Source organism: Rhinatrema bivittatum, chromosome 2 (assembly GCF_901001135.1).
Source record: "Rhinatrema bivittatum chromosome 2, aRhiBiv1.1, whole genome shotgun sequence".
NCBI classification, from domain to species: Eukaryota; Metazoa; Chordata; class Amphibia; order Gymnophiona; family Rhinatrematidae; genus Rhinatrema; species Rhinatrema bivittatum.
Genome location: NC_042616.1, coordinates 525,785,711 through 525,809,155, shown reverse-complemented (window position 1 = coordinate 525,809,155; position 23,445 = coordinate 525,785,711). Strand labels below are relative to the sequence as shown.

The window sequence follows — 23,445 nt, the reverse complement described above, 5'->3', positions numbered from 1 at the left end:
CCTAACTGGTCATAAAAAAACGGAACACATCACCCCAGTACTAAAAGCACTTCACTGGCTTCCCATCAACAAACAGAGTTCAAAGTACTATCCATGCTTCACAAATTTATTTATTTATTTAAGAGCTTTTTTTTATATTGGTATTCGTGGGTACATCATATCGGTTTACAGAAAACTTAATGAAATACATGGAACATTGAAAGGAGGAACGGGGAGGGCAGGGTAGAACAATAAGGGGGAAATGCGATAGGGAACTTTAAGTCAATATAACGCAATATAACTTTAAATCAATATATGGGAAGGAAACCGAATGGCTAAATAATGTAATCCAGCTACAAACACCTCGACGGAACACGAGATCAGCTAATAAGGCTTTATTAGCCATTCCCAAAGTCGCAACAGCCAAACTCAATATGTATGGGAGAGAGCGATCTCACTGGCTGGCCCGAACCTATGGAATACACTCCTCGAACCCCTAAGACTCAGAGCAATATAAAACTATTTAAAAAAACACCTCAAAACCTGATTGTTCCAACAAATTTATACAGACGGCATAGGCTAAACAACATCAACACAATTACCTCCCAACACACTCTCCATCTTCAGTCCCTCTTACAAACCAAGTCTCTATTGTATATTGTAAGTAAGTTCTAAAGTTCTTATTGAGCCGTTGTCTTTTTTCCGTTCCTCTTACTAAACAGAAAAAACAGATTATTCTAATTCCCCCCTTAATCCCGCTCTCACATGACCCTCACTAATACTTGCAAACCGATCCCATTTATAGTCATTCCATAAGAATTTACATTACCTTGGTATTATTATTTATTGTCTGTTTTTACTGTTCAACTGCTATTTCCACAACTTGGAAACTTCCAAGATACTTTTGTTTTAATCCTCTGAACTGACCACAGATTGTAACCCTCCATATGTTCTTTCGTTATACATGTAAAATGTTATATGTATTGTTGTTATACTTGTAAGCCGTTGTGAAGGCCAGTACCAAACATCAGTATATAAAAATATCTAAATAAAACAAATGGTAGAAAGTCATTTTTCACCAACTCACAATTAATCTGTGGAATATGTTTCCAGAGGACATGGTCAAAGCAACTAGCAAAGTGGTTTAAAAGAGGTTTGGACAAGTTCCTGGAGGAAATGACCATAAAACATTATTAGACAGGAAGACTAAAGAAAGCTATTGCTATCCCTGGGAGTGAGTAAAAGGAAATATATCTTCTTTATGGAATCTACCAGGTACTTGTGACTGGGCACTGCCAGAGACAGGATGTTGGGCACAATGGACCTTGGTTTCACCCAGAATGGCATTTTTATGTTCTTATGTTCACAATAAATGTTTGTGTGCATTCCTATAAAGATTCTGCTTTAAGTTTATTTTATTTATCAGAGGGTAGAGAGAACTCTATAAAAGATTTTAAAGTGGCCAAACAGGTGGATAAAGCAACAATAAAAGCCAGAAAGATGGATAGGGAGAGGAATAATCAGCAGAAAAATGGAGGTGATACTGCCCCTGTCTAGGTCCCTGGTGAGACCTCACTTGGAATACTGTGTACAAATCTGAGGGCTGCACCTCCAAAAAGATATAAACGGTCCAGAGTTGGTCCAGAGGGTGGCTGTGAAAATGGTCGGTGGTCTTCATTCCAAAGCATCTGGGGATAGACTTAAAGATCCTAGAGAAAAGGCAGGATAGGGGAGATATGATAGAGATATTCAAATATCTCTAAGGTTTCCATGCATAGGAGGTGAGCCATTTTCAATGGAAAAGAGCTCTAGAACGAGGAGTCATGAGATGAGGTTGGAAGGGGATGGACTCAGGAATAATCTTAGGAAATATTTCTTTACAGAGAGGGTGGTGCTTACGTGGAACAGCCTCCCAGTGGAAGTGGTGGAGATAAAAACAGTATCTGAATTCAAGAAAACTTGGGATAAATACAGGGGATCTCTAAGGAAGTGATGAGAATTATAAAGCTAAATTCATTGGATAGATGAGCAGACTGGATGGGCCATACGGTCTTTTTCTGCCATCATGTTTCTCTGTTTCTACATTCTGAAGTGTTAATTATTTTAACTATTAAAACTTAAGATACTGGTGTTTTAAACCTGAACATTTGTCAGATACAAGTATTGATATATATATATAGAAACTATAGCTCTGGGTGGCAGATTTGCCTCCAAAAGGGATTGCCCTTTGATGAGCCTCAGAGATGAGCAGTACAATGGGGGTAAAGCTATAAGATTTGTTTAGAATATTTTGTATATTTAAGTGCTGTGCTAGTGCTATGTGTGTAGTTCAGCTAGGTTTAAATATTGAGTTTGTTTAGGGGAGAAAGAGATGGTACAGTCAGAAACTGTGTAATTATGTACTATTTTATGCATGTTTATTTTGTAAGCCGCCGAGATCTTTGGAGTGGCAGTTGATAAATAATTTTAAAATAGCTCAAATAAGAGAATTTTGAGACAGATCCCAGTAGATCAGTTGGAGGGTAGCAATTTATTTTGTCTACCTGACCTTATAAATGCAAGATCTATTAATTATAAGATTTCTGTGATTCGTGATTTCATTTTGGATTACAATTTGCAGATTTAATGTTTTACTGAAAACTGGCAGGAGAAGGGGAAACTATTGGGTTAATCCAGCTCTGTCCACAGGAGGATTCATTCCATCAGAAGTCTAGGTCTGGGGGGATGGGGAGGAGGTATAGCAGTGGTTTTCTTGATTACTTTGGGGTTGGAAGTTTGTGAGATAAGACAGGTGGGAAGAGCGGAATGTGTTTTAGTTTTTAGAATTATTAAGGATTTAAAGTTGATGTTGGCGTGTTAGGCTACAAAATCAAATGGATCTCTCCTTCAGCAATTAGTAGAATTTATTGCTGGAGTATGTATGTATGTATGTATGTATTTATTTATTTATTTAACACTTTTATATACCGACATTCATGAAAAAAGATCATATCATATCGGTTTACAGGGAACGAAGTATTATAACATAACCTTAACAAAGAGGAGCTTAAAATTTACAATAAAACAAGGGAATGGAACTGGGGATGAGGAAAGAAGAGAGGACAGATAACTCATTAACTAATTACAACCTGGAAGAACTGATCTAAGACATGGCTATTGCTAAGTGGCAGTTGTTAGCCTTGATTAGGGAAGGCTTGTTTGAACAATCAGGTCTTAAGGTTTTTTTTTGAAAGTCAGCAGGCAGGTTTCCTGCCTAAGATCCGGAGGTATGGCATTCCAGATGGTGGGTCCAGCTATCGAAAAGGCCCATTCTCTGGTAGTTGATAGCTGGGCGGCTTTGATAGGAGGGGCGTGTAGAGATCCCCTATAGGCCTCCCTGATGGGTCTGGAAGAGAGGTGAAGTGGGATTTGTAGGTCGAGAGGGACCTGGTGATGAATGGTTTTATGTATGATAGTAAGAGATTTGTGAAGAATTCTGAATCCTATAGGGAGCCAATGCAGATCTCTGAGGATAGGGGTAATGTGATCTCTCCTATTGGTGTTTGTCAGGATTCTTGCAGCTGCATTTTGGAGCATTTGTAGAGGTTTAGTGGCGGATGTTGGGAGACCTAGAAGAAAAGCATTGCAGTAGTCAATCTTAGAGAAAAAAATGGTCTGGAGAACGGTTCTGAAGTCTTGGAAGTGCAGTAGAAGCTTCAGTCTTTTAAGTACCTGTAGTTTATAGAAGCAATCCTTTGTCGTGTGACTGATAAACTTCTTTAAGCTCAGCTGGCTCTCGATTGTGACTCCGATCTCTTGCATGTGTGAGTAGAGTATTAGTGAGGGGTTGTTGTTGGGGGTCACAGTCGTCTGGAGAAATAAGAAGGAGTTCCGTCTTGGCAGGGTTCAGTACCAAGTTGAGGTCAGTGAGGAGGAGATTTATTGCTTGTAGACAATTGTCCCAACACTTGAGTGATTTAGTAATGGATTTGGTAATAGGGATCAGGATTTGAACATCGTCTGCAAATATGTAGAATTTGTGACTAAAGGGGATGTTCTGTTAATGGGATGGCCAGTAATTATTTGAAAATTATGGAGGAAGTGGGTTTACATCAAATAATTAAGCAGGCCATAATCTTGATCTGGTGTTTATAACAAAGGTAGATTGTTAGGTCTGGATCAATTGTTATTGAGCAGTTGTCTTGGTCGGTTCACTTTTAAATTGCATTTGTTATGAAGGTAAGGGAGCTCCTGAAAAATAAAAAATGTTATGAATTCTTCAAGGAACTTGAGACATTTAAATGTGGAAAATTTAACTGAGATATTAGAGACTATGGAATACATTTTCAAAGGAGTTAAGCACACAAAAGTAGCATATATTGTATCAATTTCAAAAGCCTATTTACACTCGTAAAACCTTTTGAAAATTCAGTGAAATTTCAAAGGAGTTATGCACATAAAAGTATACATTTTTAAAAGCTAAGCCTGTAAAACCCAGTTTTACACATGTAAATCCCTTTGAAAATTACCTCCTATGCCTTTAGGAGCAAATTTTTAAAGGGTTACGCGCGTATATTACACGCATAACCCTGAAAATATGCTCCTGCGCGCGCCGAGCGCAAGCCCCGGGACGCATGTAAGTCCTGGGGCTTGAAAAAATGGGTGGGGCATGGGCGGGGCAGGGCCTCTCCACTGCGGCTGGGCCTGGGGATCGCACACGACTCGGCCGGCGCATGCAACCTACGCCTGCCCAGAGGCAGGCGTAAATAATAAAATAAAGGTGGGGGGGATTAGATAGGGGAAGGGAAGGGGGGCGGAAGGAAAGTTCCCTCCGAGGCCGCTCCGATTTCGGAGCGGCCTCGGAAGGAACCGGGAAAGTCATCGGGGCTCCCCTAGGGCTCGGCACACGCAAGGTGCACAATTGTGCACCCCCTTGCGCGCACCGACCCCAGATTTTATAACATGTGTGCAGCTGCTTGTGCATGTTATAAAATCAGGCATAGATTTGTGCATGCCAGGTTGCGCGCACAAATCTACTCCCGTGCGTAGATACAAATATCTGGCCCTTAGATTTTAGGGGAAAACATTGGATCAGGAGATGGAAATACAGAATAATTCCTTACAGACCTCATATATTACTAGTTGCCCTTCACTCCTACCCGGTCTGGCAATCATTTGCACGAAATGGACTCTGAGACTTTCAGGTCAAAGCACCGTTTAAGCTGTTAACTCGTACGTTCTATGGTAACACTACTTATTTATTACCGGCCTTTCTTCCTTCCAGCTTGTTGTAAGCTTCCAAGTTCTCTCTCCCTGTTGATTGTAACTTTGACTTATTCCTACCATTGTTATCTGTCATTTTACTTGAATTGCTACTCCAGTTATTCCCTTGTTATATTGTAAACCGATCCGATATGGTTATTTACTATGAAGGTCGGTATAAAAAACTGTTAAATAAATAAATAAATAAATAAATATATGTCCTGGGCCTCTATTAGAACTCACTTGATTAATCGAAATAAAAAATCCCCTTGGTTTCATGCTGACATGCATTTTTTGAAACAGCAGATGCAGCATGCAGAGCAAATGTGGCAGAAATCCAAGTCCTTGGGCAGTTTGGAAGTTTGTTGGGCATGAATGAAACAGTATAAGCAGGCAATACTAGCTGAGAAATGGAAGCTTCTTCCTAATCAGCTGCTTGTAGCCCAAAACTGACCCAGCAAGCTGTATAAAATAGATAGACATCTGAAAGGTCCACCACTGCAGAATCTGGGAGTTGGGAGGTCACTGCTGTCCGCAGAGCAGTTTGCTCAGTTTTTTGAGGATAAGATCCTTTCAATACAAGAAGAGATTGAGAATGATAATTTGCCTCAAAGTATTTCTCTTGGGTGCTGTAATCCCTAAATTGGTTGATCAAAAAATACAGGATGGGTGGACCATGGATGAAGAAGTTATGGATAAGGAAATAATGAAGGGACCTCAAGCTAGTGGAGTCAACGTCTTCCAAGAAAAAGTATCTGATTCTTTCAGAATGGTAATGCAGGTAGAAATGGAGAAGCTACTATCTGTTAGGTCCACTACCTGTTGCCTTGACTCATTCCCCCTCAAAGTATTTATAGTCACCAGGGAGGACATTAGTATCAAATCTGATCTAACATACATTTATCTTTGGCACAAGACAAGGTGCCTTTATTGCTTAAGGAAGCAGTTATGAGGCCAGCTCTGAAAGAGAAGTACAGCTAACCTGACCTTGTTGGAACAGTACCATCCAGTGTCTCATTTTCCTTTTTTAAGTAAACTGATTGAACATGTAGTAGATCAGCAGCTTCTCCAATTTGTAGAGGCTGCTGCATTTCTTTGACCATATCAATCGGAATTTCGAGTAAGCCATGCTACGGAGATAGTTCTGTTATCAGTAATAATAAATGGTGCATGTATACAAGCACACAAGACAAGAGATTGCATCTGATGCTGCTTAACATGTTCACACGTTCAACATGTTAGATCATGGGCTGCTGTTACAGATATTGCAGGACATTGATATAAGGGGTAGTGTTGTGGCTTGGATATGATCTTTTCTTGCTACATAGGATGCAAGAAGCCCTATAGGAGGATGAGGACTCCACGCCAAGGGCCTTAAGATTTAAAGTTCCAGAACAGTCTGCGTTATCCCCTTTGCTGTTTAATATCTATCTGGCCCCTGTGGTGGCAGTGATTTTCGATTTTGGTGTAGAGTGTCACCTCTTTGCTGATGATTTACAGCTGATTTCTACTGTATTGTATTCTCAGATCAACTTGCAGCTGTTTCAAATTTGAATTTGTATTTATAGGCAGTTTCATCCTGGCTGACTACATAAATTTAAATTAAATCCAGTAAGGTCTGGGTTGCTTTGGGAGAGAGGACTTGTGGATTTTTCCTCAGATTGCAGGGGTAGAAACCGAAAAATGTGGTTGTAAGTTTGGGCATTCATTTGGATGTGCAGCTGACAATGGGTGAACAGATTTTCCATGTGGTAAAAACCACTTTTGTAAGTCCCTAGTATGTTAACTGTTCTCTTTGTTGTCTAGAAAAGATCTGCTGATTGTGAATTGCCTGGTTGTTGGTCAAACAGATTATTACAATTTACTTTATCAAAGGTTAAACATTTGCAGCTCCTGCAGAATACAAATACAAAGATGATAGAAAGCAAAAATGTGATTGTTACACCCATTCTGTGTTGTACAAGGCATTGTATTTTTGTAAACTGTGTTAACTATTGTGTTATATCTTGTGATAGATTGTAATCCACCTTGAGGCTTGCATTTACTAAAGGCAGAAAATCAAGATTAAATAAATAAATTGCAATGAATATAGGACATACAGTTGACTTCTGTGTGAGGCAACAAAGATAAGTGATGAGATTGGAATTTTAGAATGTATCTGAAAAAAATGTGACATATTAGCCATATACGTGTCTCATGAATCTTATTAAAGGAATGTCGGTTTCCTTAAAAAGCTGTCAACCCGAGGGTGTGTGAGGAGGAAGGAGTACAATATGCTCTGACTCATCCCCTTGCCGCCCCAACTCCGCCCCCAGCATGCTATCACACGCGATAAGCGTTTGAAAATGACCCCCTAAGTTAGCAAGGGTGGGAGGCTTGTAACTGGAAGCAAGATATTGGATGGTTGGGGCCTTCCATATGACAAAAATTGCAAACCACTCTTATAAAGGGACTCCTTGATTAATGAATACAAGCATAACCTTTTTTGTATAGTGGCTTTTTCAGATGTGTAACACATTTATTTCTGGACAGACCTAATAGAACAAAGTAACATATATTTGTAAAAATGGAAAGATATAGCAAATTCCTCTAGTGTGAACAGTGCTGAGGTTTTGGAACCAATGTACGTATATCAATAATTGCATACAGCAATACTATATATATTGTGTGTAATTATGCACCACAATTTTAAAATGTTGTCATTTGAGCTTCATTTTGCAGACTATCATGGGCAGAAATATAAAACTGAGATTACAAGCAATAAGTCAGGAATGTAATTAGTTACTGATACGACTGGCGTCTGTAGGTTGTAATGCTTGTGATTGGACTAATGTAAGAATAAGCCAGAGATCTTGTGGTACATGAACCTTTAAAGTGACTGAAGACCTATTTTCACAAGAACAGACTGCTAAGATAGGAAATTAGGCAGTACCTCTAAATATATAATTTACATACAGGAGATGCTGTAATTATTTCATTACCTTGAAAGGTTGTAAATTACCACACAGACAACTAGAAGGTATAGGTCAGCGGCAGGCAGATCCATAGAGAAAACGGGGACCTAATTCTATTTGCCTATAAGCAGGTTTTAGTGTTCTCTGCTGGATTGGCATTTAAATTCTATTCTAGCAAACAAATCTGAAGGAAGGTTATGCTTGAAAAATACTTTTACATCCTTTTTTTTTATTTGCTGATGCCTTTTATTTCTAGATTTCTCTCTGGATAGAAATACTTTTAGTCTTCATTGGTTCATTTTGTCTTTGCAGTGCAAACCAACTGTAAACCGAAGCAGGTCTTCAAGTATAAGCCTAACGGTTGAGAGTGCTTTGGAAAGCTTTGATTTCCTGAATACCTCTGACTTTGAGGATGTTGTCCATGACGAGGATGATGACGGTGATGTTTGTAATGGTGGAGGTGCCGACTCAGTATTTTCAGACACAGAGACTGAGAAAAGCAGGTACGTCCGAAGAAATGGCAACTTGATCAAGCTAATTCTTTGTCAGTGCACACATTATTCAAGGAAGAAGAAGGCTAGACTGAAAATCTTTTAGTGGTGGCATCTTATTTTTTTATTAATCACTAGAGACATAAAAGCTGATTTATCAGATAATATTGGATCAAAATAAGTATCCCAATGTTTTAATAAACATTTTATTGGTATTATACAAGAAAAAGAAGAACATGCATTCAACAAAAAGATATCAGTTATAACAAAACAGTTCTTAAATTATCAGAACTCTTTCTCACAGGACAAGCAGGATGGTTGTCCTCACAAATGGGTGACATCGAGGATGGAGCCCACCACGGAAAACTTCTGTCAAAGTTTAAACAGAACTTTGACTGGCCCCTACTGGGCATGCCCAGCAAGGCACTGACCCTGCAGCCAGCAGGGGTCTCCCTTCAGTCTTCTTTTTTCCGCGCAGCAGTTGCCACGCGGTGAAAGGAGCTCTCTTACCACGTTCCTGACAGGAATTCGGTTTTTTTCTTTCCGAAGAAAATTTGCCCCTCAGGGGTCTCCCTTCGACAAATTTTTGTCACCTCCGCGAAAGCCGGTAAGTTTTTTGCCGATTTTCATCAACTGCCGTCGATTTTGGCCCTAGAGGCCTGTTGGCACTTACCAATCCCGCAGCTAAATTTGGCCCTAGGCCATGGCGACGGGGTTCCGTCGTTGTCCGGATTGCACCCGGACTATGTCAATCACAGATCCCCATCGGGTCTGTGTTCTATGTTTGGGAAGTGAGCATGATGTCCTGACTTGCACTAAATGTGCCCTAATGACACCTAAGGGTCGTAAAGCCAGGATGGAGAAGATGGGGCTCCTCTTCCATGCACCCACCCCAACGCCATCGATAGCATCGACGTCATCGGAACCGGCACCGTCGAAGTTGCACCACCATCGTCAACCCTCCGGTGACCGTCCTCCACCGATGACTTCTCGGCCGTCGACTCCTGTCCCCTCCCCGGATGGGCGAGGAGATCGGAAGGATAAGCATCGCCATCGACGGCACAAGTCTCGGCCCGTCGAGGATCCACAACCATCGACCTCTGATCAGGCCGAGCCACCGACAAAAAAGCCTCGGTCAGACCTGGCACCGTCCACGTCTCGTTCGCAGGCACCGAGGAAACCCTCACCCTCCCGGGGTGCGGGGGCCGTGATCCCACCGGTTACAGTGGTACTTCCGGCCCTGCCTCAGCCTCCCTCTCCCGTCGAGCCGGGTATGGTTACCCCTGGTCTCCGGGCAGAACTGGACCGGCTGGTCCAGGAGGCCATCGAGAATGCGATGCGAAGATTCCAGCCTCCACCGGCACCGCCTCCGGCACCGATTCCGGCACCGCCACCGGCATCGACCCCGGCACCGACTCTGCCACCGAGGAGGGAACCGACCACCGAGCCTCTAGTGGAAGCGTTGGCACCGATACTAACTCGTATGGAGGCACTCATGGGCGCCCTTCCATCGGTGATTCCAGTAGCACCGACTACACCATCATCTCCGGAAGGACATTCATCGACAGGAGAAACACCGTTCCGGATTCCCCCGTCCGGTGTCGTTCCATCGGTGCCTTCACATACCTTTCCACCGATTTATCCTTCGGCTCCATCGATTCCAAGATCGGCACCGATTCCATCGGTACCCCCGAAGCCCTCGATGCCGTTCACAGTTCCGCTTGCAGCACCGATTCCATCGATGCCTTTGGATCCTCTACCAGGTCCTTCAGGACTGCAAGCCCTACATGATCCTTATGATACCTGGGGTGATGATACATCTTCAGATACAGATTTACCATCCCCACCATCTCCTACAGAGAGTAGAAAACGATCTCCTCCTGAAGATCTCTCCTTTATAAATTTTGTAAAGGAGATGTCAGAAATTGTGCCTTTTCAGCTGCAATCTGAGACCGATGACAGGCACCAAATGATGGAGCTGCTCCAATTTCTGGATGCCCCAAAAATCATCGCTTCCATCCCCATTCACCAGGTATTTCTGGATCTTTTAAAGAAAAACTGGGAATCACCTTCCTCTGTGTCACCAGTTAATAAAAAAGCTGACTCAACATACCTCGTTCAGTCAGCACCAGGATTTCAGAAGTCTCAACTGGATCATCGCTCTGTTGTAGTTGAGTCTGCGCAAAAGAAGGCCAAGCGCCTAAAACCACACTCTTCCACTCCCCCTATCAAGGACAACAAATTCCTTGATAGTGTGGGCAGGAAAGTGTATCATGGGGCTATGTTGATATCTCGCATAGCTTCATACCAACTTTATATGACTCAATACAACAGAGCTATCCTTAAATAGATGCAGGACTACGCTGACACATTACCGGACCAATACCAGCCACAGCTTCAAGCCCTCCTTCACAAAGGATTTGAAGCTGGGAAGCACGAGATCAGAACGGCCTACGATATCTTCGATGCTTCCACGAAAGTCTCAGCTACTGCCATCTCAGCCAGACGTTGGGCTTGGTTAAAATCATCCAACCTTCGCCCAGAGGTCCAGGATCGTCTAGCCGATTTACCCTGCTTGGGGGACAATCTGTTCGGAGAACAGATTCAACAGATTGTGGCGGAATTGAAGGATCACCACGAGACGTTGAAACAACTTTCGTCTGTTCCATCTGAGGTATCCTCCAAACCACCACCTAAGAAGGACTCTAAAAAGTCGTTCTTTCGGCCACGTCGTTATTACCCTCCGTCGACTAGGCCTCGTCCGGCTCGATCCTCCACCAGACCTCAGCTCCGCCAACCTCGGAAACAAAGACCTGCTGTAGCCCCACCTCCCGGGCCTGCGGCAAGCCTTTGACTTCCCGATACGGAGCACATGCCATATCCCACTCCCCCACATCCCTGTAGGGGGTCGTCTGTGCCACTTTTTACAGCATTGGATACGGATTACCTCAGACCAGTGGGTGCTGGCAATTATCGCACAGGGTTACCACCTCAATTTCATAACTCTTCCGACAGACTCCCCGCCTCTTCAAGCATGGAGTCTCTCCAGCCACTTGACTCAATTACAACAGGAAGTATCCCTTCTTTTGCAATCAAATGCTATAGAACCTGTCCCTCCCTCTCAACGAGGCAAGGGATTTTACTCCAGGTACTTCCTAATTCCAAAAAAGTCAGGAGGGCTACGTCCAATTTTGGACCTTCGGGCCCTCAACAAGTACCTTCAAAAAGAAAAGTTCAAGATGGTAACCCTGGGCACGTTACTCCCTCTGCTGCAAAAGGGGGATTGGCTATGCTCCCTCGACCTCAAGGACGCTTATACCCATATTGCGATAACACAATCCCATCGCAAATATCTGCGGTTTCTAGTAGGCCGCGACCATTATCAATACCGAGTACTACCTTTCGGTCTGGCATCTGCTCCACGAGTCTTCACCAAATGCCTCGTAGTTGTAGCAGCATTCCTCAGGAAGGAAGGTGTCCACGTATACCCCTATCTGGACGATTGGCTAATCAGGGCCTCCACCCCTCAGATTGCCCGGTCCTCCCTACAATTGACAATCAACACACTCCTTTCCTTAGGGTTTCTTGTCAATTACGAGAAATCTTGCTTCGTCCCATCTCAAACCTTATCTTTCATTGGGGCAGACTTGGACACCTTACAGGCAAAGGCCTACCTTCCGCTTCAACGGGTCCAAACTCTCATGTCCCTAGCTCACCAGCTCCAGTCTCAAGACACGGCCACGGCTCGCCAGTTCCTCATTCTCCTAGGACACATGGCATCCTCGGTTCAAGTCACTCCCATGACCCGACTAGCCATGAGAGTAACACAATGGACTCTACGACACCAATGGATTCAAGCTTTTCAGCCTCTGTCCTCCATAGTCACAGTCACACAAGCGCTGCGCCTATCCTTAACCTGGTGGACGACTCAGGTCAACCTCCTTCAGGGCTTACCCTTTCTTCCACCGGATCCGCAAGTAATCCTAACCACCGACGCTTCTCACATCGGTTGGGGAGCCCATGTGGACAACTTTCAAACCCAAGGGTTATGGTCCAACGAGGAAGCCGAACACCAGATCAATTTCCTGGAACTTCGAGCAATCCGCTATGCGCTCCGCACTTTCAAAGATCATCTCTTTCATCAGATAATCTTAATCCAGACGGACAACCAAGTGGCCATGTGGTACATAAACAAGCAGGGAGGCACAGGCTCCTTCCTTCTGTGTCAGGAAGCTGCGCAGATCTGGGCGGAAGCCCTCTCCCACTCCATGTACCTCAGGGCCACTTACCTGCCGGGAGTAGACAATGTATTGGCAGACCGGCTGAGCCGTGTCTTCCGACCGCACGAGTGGTCACTCGATCCTCTGATAGCGACCTCTCTGTTTCACAAGTGGGGTTCTCCCCGCATAGACCTCTTTGCGTCCCCTCAGAACCACAAAGTGGACGATTACTGCTCTCTCATTCGGAGCCAGCACTCTCGGCCGAGGGATGCATTCTCCCTCAAGTGGACAACCGGTCTGCTCTACGCATTCCCTCCACTTCCTCTTGTGTCAAAGACTCTCGTGAAGCTACGCCAGGACGGAGGAACCATGATCCTGATAGCACCTTACTGGCCACGCCAAGTATGGTTTCCAATACTCCAGGATCTCTCCATCCGCAGGCACATTCCTCTGGGAAAGGACCCGCATCTGCTCACTCAAAACGACGGATGCCTCCTCCATCCCAACCTCCAAGCCTTGTCCCTGACGGCATGGATGTTGAAAGGTTAGTCCTTCAGCCTTTCAACCTTTCAGATTCCGTTTCTCGAGTCCTGATAGCTTCACGAAAGCCTTCCACAAGAAAGTCTTACTCATACAAATGGAAAAGGTACACATCATGGTGCACTTCTCAGTCCCTTGATCCCCTTTCCTGTCCAATCTCCAAATTCTTGGACTATTTATGGCATCTCTCTGAATCAGGTCTTAAAACCTCTTCCATTAGGATGCATGTCAGTGCGGTAGCCGCCTTCCATAAAGGTGTACAGGGTGTCCCTATTTCAGTACAACCCCTAGTAACACGTTTTCTTAAAGGCTTGCTCCATCTGAAGCCACCCTTACGGCCTCCGGCCCCATCCTGGGACCTTAATCTGGTTCTTGGTCGTCTAATGAAACCTCCTTTCGAACCTCTGCACTCCTGTGAGTTAAAATATCTCACATGGAAAGTGTTATTCCTTTTGGCTATCACTTCAGCTCGCAGGGTTAGTGAATTACAGGCCCTAGTTACCTATCCGCCTTACACTAAGCTCCTGCAGGACCGGGCGGTACTCCGCACTCACCCTAAATTTTTACCTAAGGTAGTTTCTGAGTTTCATATTAATCAATCCATCATACTACCTATCTTTTTTCCCAGGCCCCACTCCAACTCTGGAGAACAGACCCTGCATACCCTAGACTGTAAACGGGCTCTAGCCTTTTACCTAGACCGTACAGTTTCTCACAGGAAGAGCACTCAATTATTCGTCTCTTTCCATCCTAACAAGTTAGGACAACCTGTGGGTAAGCAGGCTCTTTCCTCCTGGTTGGCGGATTGCATTGCTTTCTGCTATGAGCAAGCGGGCATCCCTCTTCAAGACCGTGTTAAAGCACACTCTGTAAGGGCCATGGCTACGTCAGTGGCACACCTTCGATCGGTGCCGCTTCCTGACATCTGCAAGGCTGCAACCTGGAGTTCTCTCCATACCTTTGCAGCCCACTATTGTTTGGACAAAGCTGGAAGACAGGACTCCATCTTCGGCCAATCTGTCTTGCGTAACCTTTTTCCAACGTGATGTACCAACACCCTTCCACCTTCCCGGTAGGGTGCGGATGCCCTTTACCAAATTCCACCCCAGTTGTAGTGCCTGTTGCACGTCGTTGGGTGCATTTGGTGCAAGTCAGGACATCCTCAGCTCGGTACTCACCCATTTGTGAGGACAACCATCCTGCTTGCCTGTGAGAAAGCAAATGTTGCTTACCTGATGTAACAGGTGTTCTCACAGGACAGCAGGATGTTAGTCCTCACGAAACCCGCCCGCCACCCCGCGGTGTTGGGTTTGTTTTGTTTTTACTTTCTAGGCACTGCCTGTAGCTTTGAACATCAGACTGAAGGGAGACCCCTGCTGGCTGCAGGGTCAGTGCCTTGCTGGGCATGCCCAGTAGGGGCCAGTCAAAGTTCTGTTTAAACTTTGACAGAAGTTTTCCGTGGTGGGCTCCATCCTCGATGTCACCCATTTGTGAGGACTAACATCCTGCTGTCCTGTGAGAACACCTGTTACATCAGGTAAGCAACATTTGCTTTCCATTGTTTTAGTATGAGAGATTTTGCCCTAGTCCAGGTTTTCTGTCTTTCATCTCAGAGATGAAAGGCTGCTAGGACTATATAGTATTAGGTTATGAGTTAGTAAGGCAAACCTGGAACAAAGCCTCGCATATGAAGCTAGACTGGTTTGCTTCCAGAATTTAAATCAGGTGCTAACTGACTAGATATACCTGGAAAGAATTCTTCCTTAACATATACCTGGACCTGGATTTATTTATTTGGGCTTTTCCTCCCTCTCATTTTTTTTTCATAAACCTAGTGAGTATTTGCAGAGGATTAAGCTAATCAATAACTCTAACCCAGCCTGGTGCAAGTTTGCTTTGGTGTGTGCCAGTGGTGACTGACAGGTTGCTTTTGCTTTCATGTGCTCCCTGCTCCTCTTTAATCATTCACTCTTTGTGACATGACATTTGTCACTGTCACCCCTCATGCAGCTGAGATGCATCAAGCTGCGGTAGTGCTCTACTGTGCATTAAGCCACGTATATTACATGATAGAGCACTATCGCGACAATATGTGATATTTTGCATCTCCCTTCCCAGGTTCCCTTCCCTATTACAATGATCTTCTTTGTATGCAATTTGCATGCATAGAAGGTCATTAATAGGCAATTTGATGCAAATATCTTATTGCAGCCGACCGAGAAGCTGGTCAGCAGCGATAAAATACCTACACCTATCTGAAAAGCGGTAAATGTGAGGTAGAAAGCCTGGGACCCCAACGAGAGTCACAAGGCATTTAAAGAACTGGCAAAAAATGAAAAAGTTGCACACCAAAATGGGGAAGTTGAGCAAGGGTCAGTGCTCATCCCTGAATTAACACAGGGCCACCAGTCAAGGTCCATTCAAACTCTGCAGAACGCAGTTGCACGTATGCTTTTATGTAGACAGTCTTAGAGATCATATCACTCCCTCTTCTTCAGAGATTACATTGGTTGCAGACAGAATTAAATTTAAAATTCTTTTATAGGTTTTTAAATCATTGAAGATTGTTGGCCCTTATTACCTATCTACTCTTTTAACTAAATATGAACCCAAGTGATCCCTAATTGCTCAATCAGTTTGTCTATTATCCTTACTTCCTATAAAGGAGTATCACTGGACAGAGACTTATAAACACGCATTCTCATAAATTGGAGCACAACTATGGAATGGTCTTCCTCAATATCTGAGATTGATTGAAGATGTGAAAGTGTTTCGAAAACAACTAAAAATGGATCTGTTTATTAAAGTGTTTAATGTTTCATAGTGATATTTTTATTATTCAGAAGAATTAAAGTGTACTCCTTGAATTTGCTGTGATGTGCTGTTTTTATTGTTTTTATTTGTTATTTATGTATCATTTGTACACCACTTAGAACATATTTAATAATTTGTGATTTATAACTTTTATAAATAAGTAAATGTGAATATAATGTTTTGCAACTTTGGGTTGAGCAAGACATTACTACTTTTACTTGGAAATAGCTGATCTTTTAGATAAAGTAAAATTTCAAATGACTTAATGCAGTTTCCCAGGTTAAGCTAGACTGTACTGTATGTACTGTAACTTCCTACGGCCCTTTGTGATGTGTTCCATTTATCCAAAGTCAAGAGATAAGGATGACACAACCATGCAGTAAAACCAGTTACCACTGGAGCAGAAACCTACATTCACTTAAGAGTAAAATTGTTTTTCTTTACCTCAACACAGGAGTTCTCACCCCATCTTAGAAGAGTACAAAAAGACCTAGTTATCAGGATGTCCACAATGAATATTCATCGCCATGTACTTGGTTCAAAAATCAGGTTCATTTGAATATTTTTGTTACTCTGAAAACCAGACTTGATTGTAACCCCTGGAGACCAGAGTTGAGAACCCCTGCCTTAATTGGCAAACGCATGTTAAATTAAGGGAAGTTAGATAAAGTAGCTCCTAATATTTTTTTATTTATAAAAATTCACTTCCTCTCAGGAATTTCTGAAGATACAAAAAAGCTGATTTTTAGTTAGACTTCAAGAGTGCTGACTTTAAGATGAGTGTTCCCTGTACGTACCAGGATCAGTCCAGACCGTGGGTTATGTCCCCAAACCAGCAGATGGAGTCAGCCCAAAGCTTTGAGGGGGTGTCACCATAAGTACTACTACCCCCTCTGCAGGAGTCCAGTATCTTCTGACTCCAGCAGATGCGAGTAGGGGAATCTGGGCTTGCTCCCGATTACCTACCTATAACCTTTTGTGCTTCCCTTGATTGGGGCTTTATTCTCTGTTTTTGTTAGCTATTTGTTTGGATCAAGTTGTGCTTCATTTAAAAAAAACCAAAAAAACCCAAAGTTAATTGCTTAATTGGAGAGGCGTGGCTTCCTTGTTGTGCTTCTCTGTCTCTCTTTCTCCTTTCCCGGCGCTAGTTGTTGCTTCACCGGGGTAAGTGGCATTTCTTTTTCTGCTGTTATTTTCTTTTTCAGCTAGGTTGGATGCGGCTGCCGGTGGGACCGGCCTCCCAGCGTCTTCTCCCTCTCCCGCGGCCATTTTGCCGGCTCCGCGTGGGCTGCAGCGGGGAGCAGGGAGATCGCTTTCAGCGGGTTGTGCGGCCAGGAAGGCCCCCCCGCGGCGCCGCTTTTTTCTCGGGCGGGTAGTGAAGGCCATCCGGGCCCCCCCGCAGCGGCGCTCCGTTTCGCGGCCCCCCCCCCCCCGAGGTTACCAGGGTGTTTTTGGCTGCCGGGGACTGTTTTAGCTCGCGATTTCGATGCCGCGGCCGTCGCGTTGCTCGGCCTGCGGCGAGCCTGGATCGCGCGTTTTGAGGGAGGGAATCTGTGCTCGGTGCCTCCCCGGGGGGGAAGGCACGTCTAGGCCCCTCACTCATCTTTCCCCTCTGGCAGCCTTGCCCGGGCGGCGTGGGCCGGCCCCTCCCCCATTCCTGGCGGGAACGGCGGCCATTTTTGCATGCGCTGTGCCCTGAAGGAGCTCAGGCAGCGCTGGGGGACGGGGAAGCCTCAGAGGGCTCTCCCCCGAACTTACTACCGGAGACAGATCCGGAGGAAGACCCGCAGGGACAGGGTCCCCCGGGGCCCCCACCCGCGGAGGTCCCCCCGAGTAGGCCGGGGTTTTCCCCGGAGTTCATCCGCCTGATGCACACAGCTTACCTGCAGGACCTGGCTGCTCCAGCGGGACCGCCGCCACCCAAGCTACCGCGACCTTCGTCCCTCTATCCGGCCCCCCCCCGCTCCGGCGGGCGTGGGGGCCCCACAGCTCCCCGGCCACGCCCGGCTCCCGGTGGGCTCGGGGGGAACTGGGTCGGCCCCAGTTTCCCCTGGGTCGGACCCTGCAGCTTCGGGACAAGGGGACTCCACTTCAGAGGGAGAGGATCCACGCACGCTGCGCCTTTTCCAGCGGGAAGAGCTGGATGACCTAATCCCGCAAATCATTCAGGGGTTGGACCTCGATCCCCCGCCGGACCCGCCAGCTCCCGTTGCGCCCGCTGTCGTCACTTCCTCAAAGAAGGGGGATCCGGTTCTGGCAGCCCTTCGTCCGAGGGCTCGGGCTTTTCCCATTCACGAGTCGTTCCTGCAGCTTCTCACCAGGGAATGGGATGCCCCGGAAGCTGCTCTAAAGGGCAGCCGTGCCATGGAGAGGCTGTACCCGCTGCCGGAAGATTTTCTGGATCTCATCAAGGTACCCAGGGTGGACTCCGCGGTGTCGGCGGTCACGAAGAGGACGACCATACCGGTGACGGGTGGAGCGGCGTTAAGGGATACGCAGGATCGCAAGTTGGAAGTCTTCCTCAAGCGGGTCTTCGAGGTCTCCGCAGTGGGGCTGCGGGCGGCGATGTGCAGCTCGCTTGCCCAGCGGGCCAGTCTTCTCTGGGTGCAGCTACTGCTCACTTCTCAGGTGTTGCCACCCGAGGAGGCCGCCCAGGCGGATAGGCTGGAAGCTGCGGTGGCGTACGGGGCTGACGCCTCCTATGATCTTTTTAGGGTTCTCGCCCGCTCCATGGCCTCGGTGGTGGCGGCACGTCGACTTCTATGGCTACGCAACTGGGCGGCGGACACGTCCTCCAAGTCGAGTCTGGGTTCCCTGCCATTCAGGGGTAAGTTCCTGTTCGGGGAGGATCTGGACCAGATCATCAAGTCTCTGGGGGAAAACGCGGTCCATCGCCTGCCGGAAGACAGATATCGCTCCACCAGGGCATTTTCGTCCTCTCGGACCAGAGCCAGGGCGCAAAGGCGATACAGGAATTACAGACCGGCGGCGTCTCGGCCCTCTGCCTCCAGGTCACAGCCCTGGTCACACTCCTTTCGCGGGCGCCGCCCCGCGCGTTCCACTTCCACGGCGGGACAACCTTCTCCCAAGTCCTCTCAATGATGTTCAGCTCGCCCACTCCGCCGTCCCCAGGATTGGGGGGCGGCTGGCGTTCTTCTACGAGGAGTGGGCGCGGATCACCTCGGATCAGTGGGTCTTGGACACCATAGGACACGGCTACGCGTTGGAGTTTGTCCGCGCTCCGAAGGGACGGTTCATCTTCTCCCCCTGCGGCTCGGCCCTCAAGCGAAGGGCGGTGCAGTCGACGCTGGACAGACTGTGGGAGATAGGCGCCATTGTGCCCGTACCCTCCGGAAAGGTGGGCTCGGGCCATTATTCCATCTACTTCGTGGTACCGAAGAAAGACGGTTCCTTCCGCCCCATACTGGACTTGAAGGAAGTCAACAAGTCCCTTCGGGTGGTCCGGTTCCGCATGGAAACGCTGCGTTCGGTGATCGCGGCGGTACATCAAGGGGAGTTCCTGGCCTCCTTGGACCTGACGGAGGCCTACCTTCACATCCCCATTCGCCGGGAGCATCATCGTCTTCTACGGTTCAAGATTCTGGATCAGCATTTCCAGTTTGTGGCGCTTCCGTTCGGATTGGCAACAGCCCCGCGCACCTTCACCAAGATCATGGTAGTCGTGGCGGCTGCCCTTCGGAAGGAGGGTATTCTAGTTCATCCTTATCTGGACGATTGGCTCATCCGAGCGAAGTCTTTTCGGCATGGACAGGCTGCAGTAGCCAGGGTGATAGAGTTTCTGCAGTCCCTGGGATGGGTGGTGAACTTCTCCAGGAGCTCCCTCGTGCCTTCGCAGCGCTTGGATTTCTTGGGGGCGACCTTCGACACCCGTCTGGGCGCGGTTTTTCTACATCAGGACAAGGCGCACGCCCTGCGGGAGCACATACAGCGGTTCTCTGCATTACCAGCTCCCACCTCCTGGGACTATCTGCAGCTCCTGGGGGTGATGGGTTCCACCATCGATATGGTTCCTTGGGCATTTGCGCACCTCCGGCCTCTGCAAAGAGCACTTCTATCCCATTGGAAACCACTCTCGCAGGACTACCAGGTGATACTCCCGCTGCCCCAGTTTGCCAGGAGCAGCTTGGCCTGGTGGATGGTCCCGGAGAATCTGGCTCGCGGCGTGTCCCTCGATCTACCAAATTGGGTAGTGGTAACCACCGACGCCAGTCTCGTATGCTGGGGAGCAGTCTGCGACCGCAGCGCCACGCAGGGGACTTGGTCCGCGGAGGAGTCGAAGTGGTCCATCAATCGTCTGGAGACCAGAGCGGTCAGGCTGGCGCTTCTCCACTTCCTGCCACTCCTTCGGAATCGGGAAGTCAGAATCTTATCGGACAACGCGACTACGGTGGCCTACATCAACCGACAGGGCGGCACTCGCAGTCCGCAGGTCGCGCTCGAGGGCAGCGATGCTGATGCAGTGGGCGGAACGGCATCTGGGCCATCTGGCGGCCTCGCACATCGCGGGCGTGGACAACGTCCAAGCGGATTTCCTCAGTCGCCAGCTTCTGGATCCCGGAGAGTGGTCCCTCTCCGACGAGGCCATGCAGCTGCTCGTCCAGCGGTGGGGATCCCCCCACCTGGATCTCATGGCGTCCGCCCAAAACACCAAGGCTCCTCGTTTCTTCAGTCGCCGGAGAGAGCGGGGGGCGGAGGGCGTCGATGCTCTCGCTCTCCCGTGGCCGGCCGATCTGCTCCTATACGCGTTCCCCCCGTGGCCGCTGGTGGGAATACTACTCCGCCAGATAGAGGCTCATCAGGGGACTGTAATCTTCGTCGCGCCAGAGTGGCCAAGACGATCTTGGTTTGCGGACCTCCTCCACCTGGTAATCGACGGACCCATCCGGCTGGGTCATCTTCCCCGCCTCCTACACCAGGGACCGGTATTTTTCGACCAGGCAGAACTCTTCTGTCTTGCGGCCTGGCTTTTGAGAGGCGCCGCCTCCGACGACGGGGCTGCCCGGAGGCGGTAGTGTCAACGCTGCTGCGTTCTCGGAAGACTTCGACGTCGGTGGCCTATGTGCGTGTCTGGAAGGTGTTCGAGCTGTGGTGTACCGGCCTGAACACAAGACCCACGGAGGCGTCTGTCCCTCAGATCCTCCAGTTTCTACAAGCGGGGGTGGACAAGGGGCTCGCTTACAACTCCCTTCGGGTTCAAGTGGCCGCTCTTGGCTCCCTCCTGCGTGACGGAGGATCTCTGTTACAACACCCGGACATCGTCCGTTTTCTCAAGGGGGTCAAGCACTTGCGGCCTCCATTGCGGGACCCTTGTCCCTCTTGGAGTCTCAATCTGGTACTACGTTCCATGTCGGGACCTCCGTTTGAACCGCTGCGGAATGCGACGATTAAGGATCTCACTCTCAAGGCTGTGTTCCTGGTGGCCATCTGCTCCGCTCGACGCATTTCGGAGCTGCAGGCTCTGTCGTGTAGAGAGCCTTATCTCCGGTTCTCCGATTCGGGAGTTTCACTTCGCACTGTGCCCTCCTTCCTTCCGAAGGTGGTGTCCGCGTTCCATGTGAATCAGACGGTGGAACTTCCATCTTTCCCTTCGTCTGAGCCGCGGTCTCTCCGTCTCCTTGACGTCAAGCGCACTCTGCGTCTCTACCTGGAGGCTACGAATGATTTCCGGACTTCTGACCATCTCTTCGTCCTTTGGTCCGGTCCCCGGAAGGGATCTCAGGCCTCGAAGATGACCATTGCCAGATGGCTGAAGGCCGGCATTGCCGCTTCCTACATTGGGGTGGGGCGGACTCCCCCACCCGGCATTGTGGCACATTCTACATGCTCTCAGGCGGCCTCCTGGGCGGAGAGCCGCTCGGTTTCTTCGCAAGAAATCTGTAGAGCGGCCACCTGGAAATCGTTGCACACGTTCTCAAGACACTATAGACTACATCTCGCCTCGTCCGTCCATGGACACTTTGGCGAACAGGTTCTACGAGCAGGCCTCGCAGGACCCCACCCGGGTTAGGGAAGCTTGGGTACATCCCACGGTCTGGACTGATCCTGGTACGTACAGGGAAAAGAAAATTATTACTTACCATTACTTACCTGCTAATTTTCGTTCCTGTAGTACCATGGATCAGTCCAGACGCCCACCGCATTTGGGTTCTACTCCTGCTCAGCTGTATTTGGGTGCTGATTCTGCTCAGCTGTTCCTCATGTTACAGTAGTGTCTTTACTGCCGTTGTTTTCACGTGTTTCCAGTTTTCACTGTTTGTCACCGTTCTCTTGGAGGTTGACATGCTATGCTCGTGACCTCCCACCCGTTGGTGGGACGGTTCCAGTTTCTCTATTTAGATTCAGCGGCTTATTGTTGCCGTCTTGTTTACACTTGATCCAATCCGGGGGTTTCTGTTTACTCGGGCTTTGATATACTCGATACTGAACTCCTGCAGAGGGGGTAGTAGTACTTATGGTGACACCCCCTCAAAGCTTTGGGCTGACTCCATCTGCTGGATTGGGGACATAACCCACGGTCTGGACTGATCCATGGTACTACAGGAACGAAAATTAGCAGGTAAGTAATAATTTTCTTATTATGTTGAGGAAACCCTTTCAGAAGCCAAGGATCTAAAGGGCACAGAAAAACTGTAGACAGCAATAAGAGGAAGCACAGAGAAGGCAAAACATCTCAGTATAATATTGGCTAGTTAAGGAAACAGAATAAGGAAACCAATTTGCTCCTGTAAAGAGACTACAGAAGTAGAGCATAAAGACAAGCATCCAGCAATTGTTAAAAAAAGGAAGAAGACAGGCAAAAATACTATTAAAAAAAACAAAAAATAAGGAAGCAGATGAGCAAAGGCCCAAACAGAAGAGAAAATTACCCAGACAGGGTATATAAGGGAAAGGCAAAGAAAACCCAAACCCCCAAACAAAGACAGAATAGTACAGATAAAAGCAGAAAGTGGGGTCAGTAAAGATGGATGCAAGCAGAAGACAGAAATGTTAAACCAAGGCGCCTCTCCTGGGGGCACGATGCAATATTTAAATTAGGGCTCACGCTGTCTAGGAGGCACTAGGGGCTGTCCTGGATAAGTGCAAGGTGATGCATATAGGGAAAAATAACCCATGCTATAATTACACAATGTTGGGTTCCATATTAGGTGCTACAACCCAAGAAAGAGATCTAGGTGTCATAGTGGA

General features: G+C 47.3%; 1 protein-coding gene across 7 annotated transcripts in view; it reads left to right on the top strand.

Annotated features, from left to right (window-relative positions):
• Window positions 1-23,445, top strand: part of RIPOR2 (RHO family interacting cell polarization regulator 2) — a 214,043-nt gene that overhangs the window by 147,372 nt on the left and 43,226 nt on the right. For all 7 annotated transcript variants that reach the window (XM_029590784.1, XM_029590787.1, XM_029590785.1 and 4 more), the window contains one exon: window positions 8,487-8,677. In XM_029590784.1, coding sequence (XP_029446644.1) covers window positions 8,487-8,677 — 191 coding nt within the window. The remainder of the gene's footprint in view (window positions 1-8,486; window positions 8,678-23,445) is intronic.